Raw genomic sequence first — 12,304 nt, 5'->3', positions numbered from 1 at the left:
CCTGACTGGCTGGCGGCTCTGGCGGCTCCTGACTGGCTGGCGGCTCTGGCGGCTCCTGACTGGCTGGCGGCTCTGGCGGCTCCTGACTGGCTGGCGGCTCTGGCGGCTCCTGACTGGCTGGCGGCTCTGGCGGCTCCTGACTGGCTGGCGGCTCCTGACTGACGGACGGCTCTAGCGGCTCCTGTCTGGCGGACGGCTCTAATGGCTCGGGACAGACGGGCGGCTCTGAAGGCTCGTGGCAGACGGATGGCTCAGATGGCGCTGGGCAGACGGATGGCTCAGATGGCGCTGGGCAGACGGATGGCTCAGATGGCGCTGGGCAGACGGATGGCTCAGATGGCGCTGGGCAGACGGATGGCTCAGATGGCGCTGGGCAGACGGATGGCTCAGATGGCGCTGGGCAGACGGATGGCTCAGATGGCGCTGGGCAGACGGATGGCTCACATGGCGCTGGGCAGACGGATGGCTCAGATGGCGCTGGGCAGACGGATGGCTCAGATGGCGCTGGGCAGACGGATGGCTCAGATGGCGCTGGGCAGACGGATGGCTCAGATGGCGCTGGGCAGACGGATGGCTCAGATGGTGCTGGGCAGGCAGATGGCTCAGATGGCGCTGGGCAGACGGATGGCTCAGATGGCGCTGGGCAGACGGATGGCTCAGATGGCGCTGGGCAGACTGATGGCTCAGACGGCGCTGGGCAGACTAGCAGCTCAGACGGCGCTGGGCAGACGAGCAGTGCAGGCGGCGTTGGGCAGACGGCCGACTCTGACCTGCTGAGGCGCACAGTAGGCCTGGTGCGTGGTGCCGGAACTGGTGGTACCGGACTGGAGACACGCACCTCAAGGCTAGTGCGGGGAACAGGAACAGGGCACACTGGACTCTCGAGGTGCGTGGTACCGGAACTGGAGGTACCGGGCTGAGGGCACGCACCTCAGGGCGAGTGCGGGGAGAAGGAACAGTGCGTACAGGGCTCTGGAGACGCACAGGAGGCTTGATGCGTGGTGCCGGAACTGGTGGTACCGGACTGGAGACACGCACCTCAGGGCGAGTGCGGGGAGAAGGAACAGTGCGTACAGGGCTCTGGAGACGCACAGGAGGCTTGATGCGTGGTGCCGGAACTGGTGGTACCGGGCTGGAGACATGCACCATAGGGAGAGTGCGAGGAGGAGGAACAGGGCTCTGGAGACGCACTGGAAGCCTGGTGCGTGGTGTAGGCACTGGTGGTACTGGGCTGGGGCCACGCACCATAAGGCGAGTGCGGGGTGCTGGAACTGGAGGAAATGGGCTGGGGCGGGAAGGTGGCGCCGGATATGCCGGACCGTGCAGGCGTACTGGCTCCCTTGAGCACTGAGCCTGCCCAACCTTACCTGGTTGAATGGTCCCCGTAGCCCTGCCAGTGCGGCGAGGTGGAATAGCCCGCACTGGGCTATGCTGGCGAACCGGAGACACCATTTGTAAGGCTGGTGCCATGTACACCGGCCCGAGGAGACGTACTGGAGGCCAGATATGTTGAGCCGGCTTCATGGCACTTGGCTCAATGCTCACTCTAGCCCGGCTAGTGCGGGGAGGTGGAATAACCCGCACCGGGCTAAGCACACGTACAGGAGACTCCGTGCGCTCTTCCGCACAACACGGTGTCTGCCCGTACTCTCGCTCTCCACGGTAAGCCCGGGAAGTTGGCGCAGGTCTCCTACCTGACTTCGCCACACTCCCCTTTAGCCCCCCCCCCCCAAGAAATTTTTGGGATTTCTTCTCGGGCTTCCTGGCCAGCCGTGTTCCCTCATAACACCGGTTCCCCTTCTCAGCTGCTTTCGCTCTCCTAGCTGCCTCCACCTGTTCCCATGGAAGGCGATCCTTACCAGCCAGGATCTCCTCCCATGTGTAGCAACCCTTTCCGTCCAATACGTCCTCCCAAGTCCATTTCTCCTGGTCCCGCTGCTGCTGCTGCTGCCGTTGCTGCCCGTTGCTACGCTGCTTGGTCCGGGTTTGGTGGGTGGTTCTGTAACGGCAGCCTTCCCTCTCTTCACTAGAAGAGAGAGTGTAGCAGGGATCGGTCAGGACGTTACAACCTGTGTGCAATCTAAGTGAACCTGTGGATGTATTTCAAGGCCTACCTTCAAACTCAGTGCCTCTTCAAAATCAAAAGAAATCAGCCAAGACCTCAGAAAGAAAATTGTAGACCTCCACAAGTCTGGTTCATCCTTGAGAGCAATTTCCAAACACCTGAAGGTACCAGGTTCATCTGTACAAACAATAGTACGCACGTATAAACACCATGGGACCACGCAGCCATTATACCGCTCAGGAAGGAGACGCGGTCTGTGTCCTAGAGATGAACATACTTTGGTTCGAAAAGTGCAAATCAATCCCAGAACAACAGCAAAGAACTTTGTGACGATGCTGGAGGAAACAGGTTCAAAATTATCTATATCCACAGTAAAAGTCCTATATCGACATAACCTGAAAAGCCGCTCAGCAAGGAAGCAGCCACTGCTCCAAAACCGCAATAAAAAAGCCAGACTACGCTTTGCAACTGCACATGGGGACAAAGATTGTGCTTTTTGGAGAAATGTCCTCTGGTCTGATGAAACAAAAATCGAACTGTTTGGCCTTGATGATCATCGTTATGTTTGGAGGGAAAAGGGGGATGCTTGCAAGCTGAAGAACACCATCCCAACCGTGAAGCACGGGGGTGGCAGCATCATGTTGTGGGGGTGCTTTGCTGCAGGAGGGGCTGGTGCACTTCACAAAATAGATGGCATCATGAGGTAGGAAAATTATGTGGATATATTGAAGCAACATCTCAAGACATCAGTCAGGAAGTTAAAGATTGGTCGCAAATGGGTCTTCCAAATGGACAATGACCCCAAGCATACTTCCAAAGTTGTGGCAAATGACTTAAGGACAACAAAGTCAAGGTATTGGAGTGGCCATCACAAAGCCCTGACCTCAATCCTATAGAAAATGTGTGTGCAGAACTGAAAAAGTGTGTGCGAGCAAGGAGGCCTACAAACCTGACTCAGTTACACCAGCTCTGTCAGGAGGAGTGGGCCAAAATTCACCCAACTTATTGTAGGAAGCTTGTGGAAGGCTACCCACTGGGAATGTGATGAAATCAATAAAAGCTTAAATAAATCATTCTCTCTACTATTATTCTGACATTTCACATTCTTAAAATAAAGTGGAGATCCTAACTGACCTAAGACAAGGAATTTTTACTCGGATTAAATGTCAGGAATTGTGAAACTGAGTTTAAATGTATTTGGCTAAGGTGTATGTAAACTTCCGACTTCAACTGTAAGTAATTCAGAAGTCCAAAAATGGATGAAGCAGCTGCAAATTGCCCCTTTAAGTTTAAGTAAGAGTGGTTTTAAATGATTCAACCTACTTACCTGGAGTTGTGCAAACGCTTTCTCAAGCTACCCCTATACCTGCAAACATTCCAGCACTGTTGCTTTCTGACATTAATTTTTGCTTTATGTGCCAATTCACCATGGACATTGATATATTTTCCCAAAGGGAACAATATGTTTTGTTTTTTACAAAGTGTTCCAACTAGAAATGTGTCACATTTAGAATAATTTATTGTTTATACACTGAGTGTACAAAACATTAGGGACATCTTCCTAATATAAAGTTGCACCCCCTTTTGCACTCAGAACAGCCTCAATTCGTCAGGCATGGACTCTACAAGGTGTCGAAAGTGTTTCACAGGGATGCTGGCCCATGACTCCAATGCTTCCCACAGTTGTGTCAAGTTGGCTGGGTGTCCTTTGGGTGGTGGACCATTCTTGATACACACGGAAAACTGTTGAGCATGAAAAACCCTGCAGCGTTGCAGTTCTTGACACACTCAAGCCGGTGCACCTGGCACCTACTACTATACCCCGTTCGAAGGCACTTACATTTTTTTGGTTGCCAATTCACCCTCTGAATGGCACACATACACAAACCATGTCTCAAGGCTTAAAAATACTTATTTAACCTGTCTCCTGCCCTTCATCTAGACTGACTGATTTAACAAGTGACATCAATAAGGGATCATAAATTTCACCTGGATTCACCTGGTCAGTCTATGTCATGGAAAGAGCATGTGTTGCTAATGTTTTGTACACTGTGTAATATTCTCACTTTAGTTTTATTAACATACATTTTGCTCTTTCTGAGGCTGACATTAAGCCCCTTGTTATATACGCACACTGTTATTTTCCCTTGATACAAACATCTTCTGAAAGGACTAAAATGTCTGTCATGGTGAATATGTTTGGTTATTTATTGTCAGGTAATATCTCTCCTCTTGATAGGTGGTGTATTTCACAGCTACCTTTCCCTATCTGATGTTGATTGTTCTATTGGCTCGGGGACTCACGTTACCTGGAGCTATTGATGGGATCAAGTTCTACCTCTACCCGGACCCTGCAAGACTGGTCGACCCACAGGTAAATAATGAGCTGTCATGCCCCTTAACATGTGTGCCAAATATCATAAGTCCGTAACAAATAGGTGATGACAATGTGGTTGTTGTAGCACCACAGGTATGTTTGGAGAGCAGCAGGTAAAACAGTAGATCAAGAAAATCATCGAAGATACCATGTGGGCAGGAAATGCAATGCATTGTCTGTTTTTATTACTCAATGTTTTTCAGCTCATGTTCTACCTTTAAAAAGGCTTCAAAGTGATGTATACTGTGTGTACCATTGCAGGTATGGATGGATGCTGGAGCACAGGTGCTTTTCTCCTTTGGCATCTGTCAAGGGAGTCTGACTGCACTGGGCAGCTACAATCATTATAACAATGACTGCTATAAGTAAATACTTATATTTTCTTCCCTGCCAGCTGGCTGTCTATTGTATTATAATTTTTATTGAACTTTTTTTGTGTCCTTTGGGAGGTTAACTAGCCTAGGATGTAGTGGATTTGGAAATGTCCAAGTATTGTTTTTGAGCCCTACTCTGACAGTTTGAATTATGTCTGCCATTATCAAATTATTTTACACTTTTGGGTATTGGATATATACAGTATATTCTATACTATAATTTGGATCACTTCAGGAACTGTAGTGCTGTAGCTGGCCATGGCACTCAAGTGTCTCACAGTCTCTATAGGCCATGCTGTCCTTGGCCTGAGAGTCTGGGAGCCACACACTGTTAGCATTGATTCTGACTGACCCCTTAAAGGGCCTTTTCATACATCAGAGTGTCCATGGCTCAGGCTGAGGGGGGGTCTGGCTCCTCACAGGAAGTTCTTTATCCTGGTTCACAAACAAGTGAGACAGAGAGGTGACTTAAAAGCCTGCTCCTCTTTATTGTCATTGTCTGAAGGTTTAGCTTATCTCAAATGTAGTTATTTGAATTCCTGTACAGAGTAAATTTACTCAGACCTTAGGTGCAATCCATGAGATTTGACCCGAGCTGATCTTACCTTACCTTTTCTTACCTTTTACCTCATTTATAGGGACACGTTTGTGCTGTGTTTGGTGAATGGAGGATCAAGCTTCGTTGCTGGGTTTGCTATCTTCTCTGTGTTGGGCTTCATGTCATATGAACAGGGGCTGCCCATATCTGAAGTTGCAGCATCTGGTAAGAGTACTACTAACTTCCTTGCCTGGTGCCAGATCACGTTGTGCTGTCTTGCCAATTCCTCGTGACAATGACCATAGGAGTTGGCAAGACAACACAAACAGATCCGGGGCCACCACTAACTTCCATAGTTTACCACTAACTTCTATACTTAACAATACTTCCAGAGTTTATGGTTATTTATTTTGTATGAGAATGAGAAAGTGCATGTGTCCACATTGCTACAGGTCCTGGCCTGGCGTTCATAGCCTATCCTCGTGCCGTGGCCATGATGCCTTTACCTCAGTTGTGGTCCATATGTTTCTTCGTCATGGTCATCTTGCTGGGTGCTGACACACAGGTGAGACAACAAAGGTTCAACCGCATCGAAGTTAGATTAATCATTCTTGAAATATTATCCATATGAGGCTACATTAGTAGGATAACTTTTTATTATTTTGTGTCTGATTTCATTGTTATTTATTACAGATGGGAAATTATTTTTATTGTTAGGATTTTTTAGTCAAGTGACGGAGCTTAATGTTGTTCATGCAACTTTGTGAGTAGGAGTAGAGGATGACTTGGCCCCTCTCTGCCCCTGGTCACAGTTTGTCAGTCTGGAGTGCCTGATGACCTCTGTGACAGACATGTTCCCCACCGTGTTTCGAAGGGGATACCGTCGAGAGCTGCTGCTGCTTTGTCTCTGCTCTGTCTGCTTCTTCCTGGGACTCCTTCTGGTCACAGAGGTGAGTGTCTCACTACACAAGTCTTCACTCTTTTTCTCCCTTCATTCTGGCTGTGTTTTTCTAGTCTATAGTTGTCAAGCACTGGAACAAAGTTATGTCCTGACCTAGCCAATGTCTCAACACTGTCTTAGTATACCAGTCTAGTGAGACCGCTGATAGGGCCTCCCCACCCCTTTACCAGAAGTTGAAACGTGTTAAGCTGCTTTCCTGGGGGCATATGAATATTTTATTCTCACACTCTGTGAGAAAGGCTAACATCTTAAGTCTTCCTGGTACTATACATACTATTGGTTACTATTTTCTAGAGAATAACATACCCTATATCATGTACCTTTGATTAACATTTTGTGATCAGACGATACCAGTGTATCGTCCGATTAGACGATTAGTCATAGTTTCACACTGTACGATCATGTCTGTTCTCTGTTGCAGGGAGGGTTATATTTTCTTCAACTTTTTGACCATTACGTGTGCAGTGGCAACAATCTCCTTCTGCTCTCTGTCTGCCAGTCAATAGCAATCGGTTGGATTTATGGTAAGTCCTAAAGATTCTCTGGTGATAACAATGAAATAATGTGTCTCTTCAGGAGTTAGTTATTCGCCCTAAGCGTCCATTCAGTTCCTGTTTTGGGTTATGATTTATCCTTAGAGAGGAATTAATTTATGTTGAAATATTTTGACTTTCTAAGACAGGTTTTAATTTTTTGGGATTAAGGATGTTGTGGATACGTCTATCTAAACGTGTGCCTCCAAGTTCCCTCGTTTTTGCATTTGCATTTTTTGTCACATGTAGACAGACCAGAAGGTTGAGCATCTAGGAACGTTGCTCAAATGTCCAAGCAATATGATTTTGTCCCATGATAGCACATGTGTAAGTGAAGTCTACATTGTCTTTGAATAATACTGTATATCACTTGAAATCTTCAAATGCCAAATGATCTTACATTTTGCTCAGTTGATATACTATTCTTTCTAAATGATCACTCAGTAAGTGGCCTAAGTACTTTTAAAGCAAGAGGCACAGAAGCCAAAACAGATATTCAATAAAGTTGATTCTTACATCTCTTATAGGGACTTCTAAAGTGCAGTTCCTCTGATGTTCTTTGTGGGTTTTCAGTGTTTTAAAGTCCCAGGTGCTTAATTCAGTCTTTTGTGAAATAATTGTACACTTGTTTCTCAAGCCTATTCAATAACACTATTCAAACAATGACTGGATATATGTCTTCTATATGTCCTCTTGATTTCATCCTCTTAGTCCTTAGTCAGTAAAATTGTAGACAGTGTCTCTGCTTAGGTTTCATCTTTGTGCTCTGTCAGCTGTGTATAATACTTCCTTAGACTTTCCCCATTGAGGATATAAGCTTGATGGCATCCTGGTCTCTTGAAAAAGGATGTCTGCTGTCACAGCTACTTTGGCTTTGATTGCGAAACAGAAAAGCCTTAACCATTGACAGACTAAATGAGCGCAACGCACAAGTAAACCTTTAAATCCACATGGGTTTAACATAAGGTTTCATTAGGGTCCATTTCACTCATGTGCAGAGTGATGTTCAATTATATAATCTTGAACGCTTTTATAAGATACTACTTTTAAGATAAACATAACAATGCAAGTCATGGCATGCTATTGCAAATTGTGTCCGTTTGACTAACTTTGAAAATGTTTATTGCTTTATGGAAATAAACTGTCATTGGTTGTGAAACATGGATAGCCCCTCTCCCTTGGGCTGTGGGAGTGTGGGTCATGAAATGATCTTGTTCATTGTTTTAGTATACTCAATCCAAGTTTCTGTCAGAGAGGTAATGGTGTTATTTAAATAACATTTATTTACTAACATTTCCCTCAAACTGACTCCAGACATTAATCTTTCACTCCATTTGAAACATTGAAGGCAGTCTGCTGGCATGGGAAGTATTGTGTTTCAGTGTGTTCACAGCCAGACCGTGTATGTCTCTGGGGGGAATTTACAAAGACGGCAGGCAACTGTGCAGTCAGAAAAATAAACCACCCCCAGTGTGCACCTAATGTAATACAATTAACATTAATATCAAGTGAAGCAACATGTTATGAGACCTTGTTCACATGGATAGCTGGTAAATGAGAACTGTAGTAAAGATTCAAAAATTGTTATGAAGGTTCTAACCAAATGGCATGGTAATAAATGCAGGTATGCTGGCGCTACAAAGTGTTTCTGTAGGAATGAGGTGCATGTTAGGGTAAATACTGTAGATCCTAGAAGTATTCTAATGAGAGGGAAGGAGACAGGAACACCTGAGGATGAGTCTCCTGACCTCTTACTGGAAAACGTATAGGAATACTATGGACTGAAAGGGGATATCTTGGCCGTATGTATGTATGTATCAAGTGTCTCAGCGTATGAGTGCTGCACTAGGATCAGGTCCCCCCTGTTCGTGTAATCATATTCATTTTGATCTAAAAGGCTAAACGGATCCTAAATCAGCACTCCTAGTCTGAGAATCTTAATACATATGGCCCCCGGCCTTTCCTGACACACCCGATGCAGCAGGTAGGAACGTATCCAGAAATGATGTCAAAAGTCATGTCAGATCTGCTGCAATTCTGTCAAAAGGTGTTATAACACCTTGGGTGCTGACTAGATAATTGTTTTACCTTTAATTTATAATGGGAATATAATTGATATGATACTTCATTATGGAGAAGCCATCCATAAGTTTGACTGAACATTATATATCTACCCGATATGTCCTTACCTACAGTTGAAGTCGGAAGTTTACATACACCTTAGCCAAATACATTTAAACTCAGTTTTTCACAATTCCTGACATTTAATCCTAATAAAAATTCCCTGTCTTAGGTCAGTTAAGATCACCACTTTATTTTAAGAATGTGAAATGTCGGAATAATAGTAGAGAGAATGATTTATTTCAGCTTTTATTTCTTTCATCACATTCCCAGTGGGTCAGAAGTTTACATAAACTCAATTAGTATTTGGTAGCATTGCCTTTAAATTGTTTAACTTGGGTCAAACGTTTCAGGTAGCCTTCCACAAGCTTCCCACAATAAGTTGGGTGAATTTTGGCCCATTCCTCCAGACAGAGTTGGTGTAACTGTGTCAGGTTTGTAGGCCTCCTTGCTCGCACACGCTTTTTCAGTTCTGCACTCACATTTTCTATAGGATTGAGGTCAGGGCTTTGTGATGGCCACTCCAATGCCTTGACTTTGTTGTCCTTAAGCCAATTTGCCACAACTTTGGAAGTATGCTTGGGGTCATTGTCCAGTTGGAAGACCCATTTGCGACCAAACTTTAACTTCCTGACTGATGTTTTGAGATGTTGCTTCAATATATCCACACAATTTTCCATCCTCATGATGCTATCTATTTTGTGAAGTGCACCAGCCCCTCCTGCAGCAAAGCATCCCCACAACATGATGCTGCCACCCCTGTGCTTCACGGTTAGGATGGTGTTCTTCAGCTTGCAAGCATCCCCCTTTTCCCTCCAAACATAACGAGGTCAAGGCCAAGCAGTCCTATTTTTGTTTCATCAGACCAGAGGACATTTCTCCAAAAAGTACAATTTTTGTCCCCATGTGCAGTTGCAAACCGTAGTCTGGCTTTTTTATGGCTGTTTTGGAGCAGTGGCTTCTTCATTGCTGAGCGGCCTTTCAGGTTATGTTGATATAGGACTCGTTTTACTGTGGATATATATACTTTTGTACCCGTTTCCTCCAGCATCTTCACAAGGTCCTTTGCTGTTGTTCTGGGATTGATTTGCACTTTTGGCACCAAAGTACGTTCATCTCTAGGAGACAGAACGTGTCTCCTTCCGGAGCAGTATGACGGCTGCAGTGTCCCATGGTGTTTATACTTGCGTACTATTGTTTGTACAGATGAACCTGGTACCTTCAGGTGTTTGGAAATTGCTCTCAAGGATGAACCAGACTTGTGGAGGTCTACAATTTTCTTTCTGAGGTCTTGGATGATTTCTTTTGATTTTCCAATGATGTCAAGCAAAGAGGCACTGAGTTTGAAGGTAGGCCTTGAAATACATCCACAGGTACACCTCCAATTGACTCAAATGATGTCAATTAGCCTATCAGAACCTTCTAAAGCCATGACATCATTTTCTGGAATTTTCCAAGCTGTTTAAAGGCACAGTCAACTTAGTGTATGTAAACTTCTGACCCACTGGAATTGTGATACAATGAAATAATCTGTCTGTAAACAATTGTTGGAAAATGTACTTGTGTCATGCACAAAGTAGATGTCCTAACCGACTTGCCAAAACTATAGTTTGTTAACAAGAAATTTGTGGAGTTGTTGAAAACGAGTTTTAATGACTATAACCTAAGTGTATGTAAACTCCCGACTTCAAAACTATCATCCTAGCTGAACCCTTGATTGGTCATAAAATACTTGTGTTTCAGATTAAACCTTTAAAAGCTTCACTCAGAGCAATAATTTAACAATTCAGACTGATACTCACTGAAAATCATATAAATGAATTTCTTGAATTTGTTGAAGTGTAAACAGAGTCGACCCAAACTCTGTGTTATACTTTTTATTTACAGGAGTGGATCGTCTCTATGACAACATAGAAGATATGATTGGGTATCGTCCCTGGCCAGTGATTAAGTACTGTTGGCTTTACGTCACCCCTACAGTCTGTTTGGTGAGTGGTTGGCTCACTGCTTTGTCAAAAATCCTTCTTTAAGGAATATATACATTTCTAAAAAAAATACTGTAATATTATGGTTTTAATATGAATGATATTATCTCATGCAACATGCCTAAAAAACAATACAAATCCTTAACAATTCACGATAGAATGACATGCCTATGTTATTATTTGTTTCTCTTCAGGGTACATTCATCTTTTCCTTGGTACAATACAAGCCCCTAAAGTTCAACAAAACCTATTTGTACCCTGACTGGGCATATGCATTGGGGTGGTTCCTGGGGCTCGCCTGTGTGGCTCTGGTGCCTCTGTGGATGATCTGGAAGGTCTATCGGTCCAAATTGACAGTCTGGCAGGTAAGACTACTGTCAATGGTGGTAGTTGATACAATGCTTAGATACAATATTCATGAGAATACGAAAGTGGCGAGGAAATGCCATCTTCCTGTGCCCACGGCATACATTGCTTGGTAAACTATTTACAAAGATTACAACCTAATAACGTAGAACCATAGAAATAGGGATTTATACTTCAGTAATGACTTTGGGCTTACCAAAAACGTACATTTTGCAAAATCACAGAAATGTAATTTAGATTGTTTGGATTTATTACTCTTCTTTGATCAGAACTGTGAAATGCATGTTATTGGATTTCTGTTTTTATCGACGACCTGCTTTCACAGAGCCTAAAACAGCTATGTCGCCCAGAAACCAACAAGGCCCTCAACCAGAAGCAGCAAACTCCTGAACAGTGCCCTCTGAACCCAGATTCCATTCTTAATCCAGCTGCAAATCATGAGTACAAGGGAAGTGGCATAGTTGAGCTAGAGATGCACACATGACATCTTGCTAATTTGAAAACATGATACATAGTACTTTTGATATATTTTCAGTGCCAAATTAAACAGTCCATACGTAAGTATTGTATATTTGAGGAATATATGCAAATAAAAAAAATGGTATTAATTTTGTATTTTTTTTCTCTAGATCTCAGATATTGTATTGAGGTAATTTATGTCTTACCTCAGCTATTCTACCTATACTGTATATAGGACCCACCTTAGTGGTGGATGGCAGCCATATTTTTGGGATAGGACTTTTATAAATGTTATTTGCACTGTGAGTTTTCAAATACTTTTCTTTTCAAATACTTTTAAGATGTGAAAAGGCTACTATGTAGATGGTGACGATATAATTATGGGGTATGTTTTAAAGGTTATTCTAAATTGTTTTAAATGTGCATACAGCAAGCATTGATTAGCAACTTAGAAAGTTAAGCAGGAACCAAGATAGCAGGATTTGAGAAACCAAGCTGAAATGTATGAGAGAAAATGGATAAGCA

At 44.0% G+C, this 12,304-nt stretch overlaps 1 protein-coding gene across 2 annotated transcripts in view; it reads left to right on the top strand.

The window, feature by feature from the left end:
• Positions 1-12,000, top strand: part of LOC120065305 (sodium- and chloride-dependent GABA transporter 2-like) — a 51,162-nt gene extending 39,162 nt beyond the window's left edge. For both annotated transcript variants that reach the window (XM_039016196.1, XM_039016195.1), the window contains 9 exons: positions 4,305-4,439; positions 4,704-4,807; positions 5,455-5,579; positions 5,807-5,919; positions 6,167-6,304; positions 6,737-6,839; positions 10,857-10,957; positions 11,149-11,319; positions 11,646-12,000. In XM_039016196.1, coding sequence (XP_038872124.1) covers positions 4,305-4,439; positions 4,704-4,807; positions 5,455-5,579; positions 5,807-5,919; positions 6,167-6,304; positions 6,737-6,839; positions 10,857-10,957; positions 11,149-11,319; positions 11,646-11,804 — 1,149 coding nt within the window. In that variant the 3' untranslated portion in view covers positions 11,805-12,000. The remainder of the gene's footprint in view (positions 1-4,304; positions 4,440-4,703; positions 4,808-5,454; positions 5,580-5,806; positions 5,920-6,166; positions 6,305-6,736; positions 6,840-10,856; positions 10,958-11,148; positions 11,320-11,645) is intronic.
• Positions 12,001-12,304: the final 304 nt, after the last annotated feature.

This window comes from Salvelinus namaycush, chromosome 20 (genome assembly GCF_016432855.1).
Source record: "Salvelinus namaycush isolate Seneca chromosome 20, SaNama_1.0, whole genome shotgun sequence".
Classification (NCBI taxonomy): domain Eukaryota; kingdom Metazoa; phylum Chordata; class Actinopteri; order Salmoniformes; family Salmonidae; genus Salvelinus; species Salvelinus namaycush.
The sequence above is the reverse complement of the archived record's forward strand: the minus strand, read 5'-3'. Positions and strand labels throughout refer to the sequence as shown.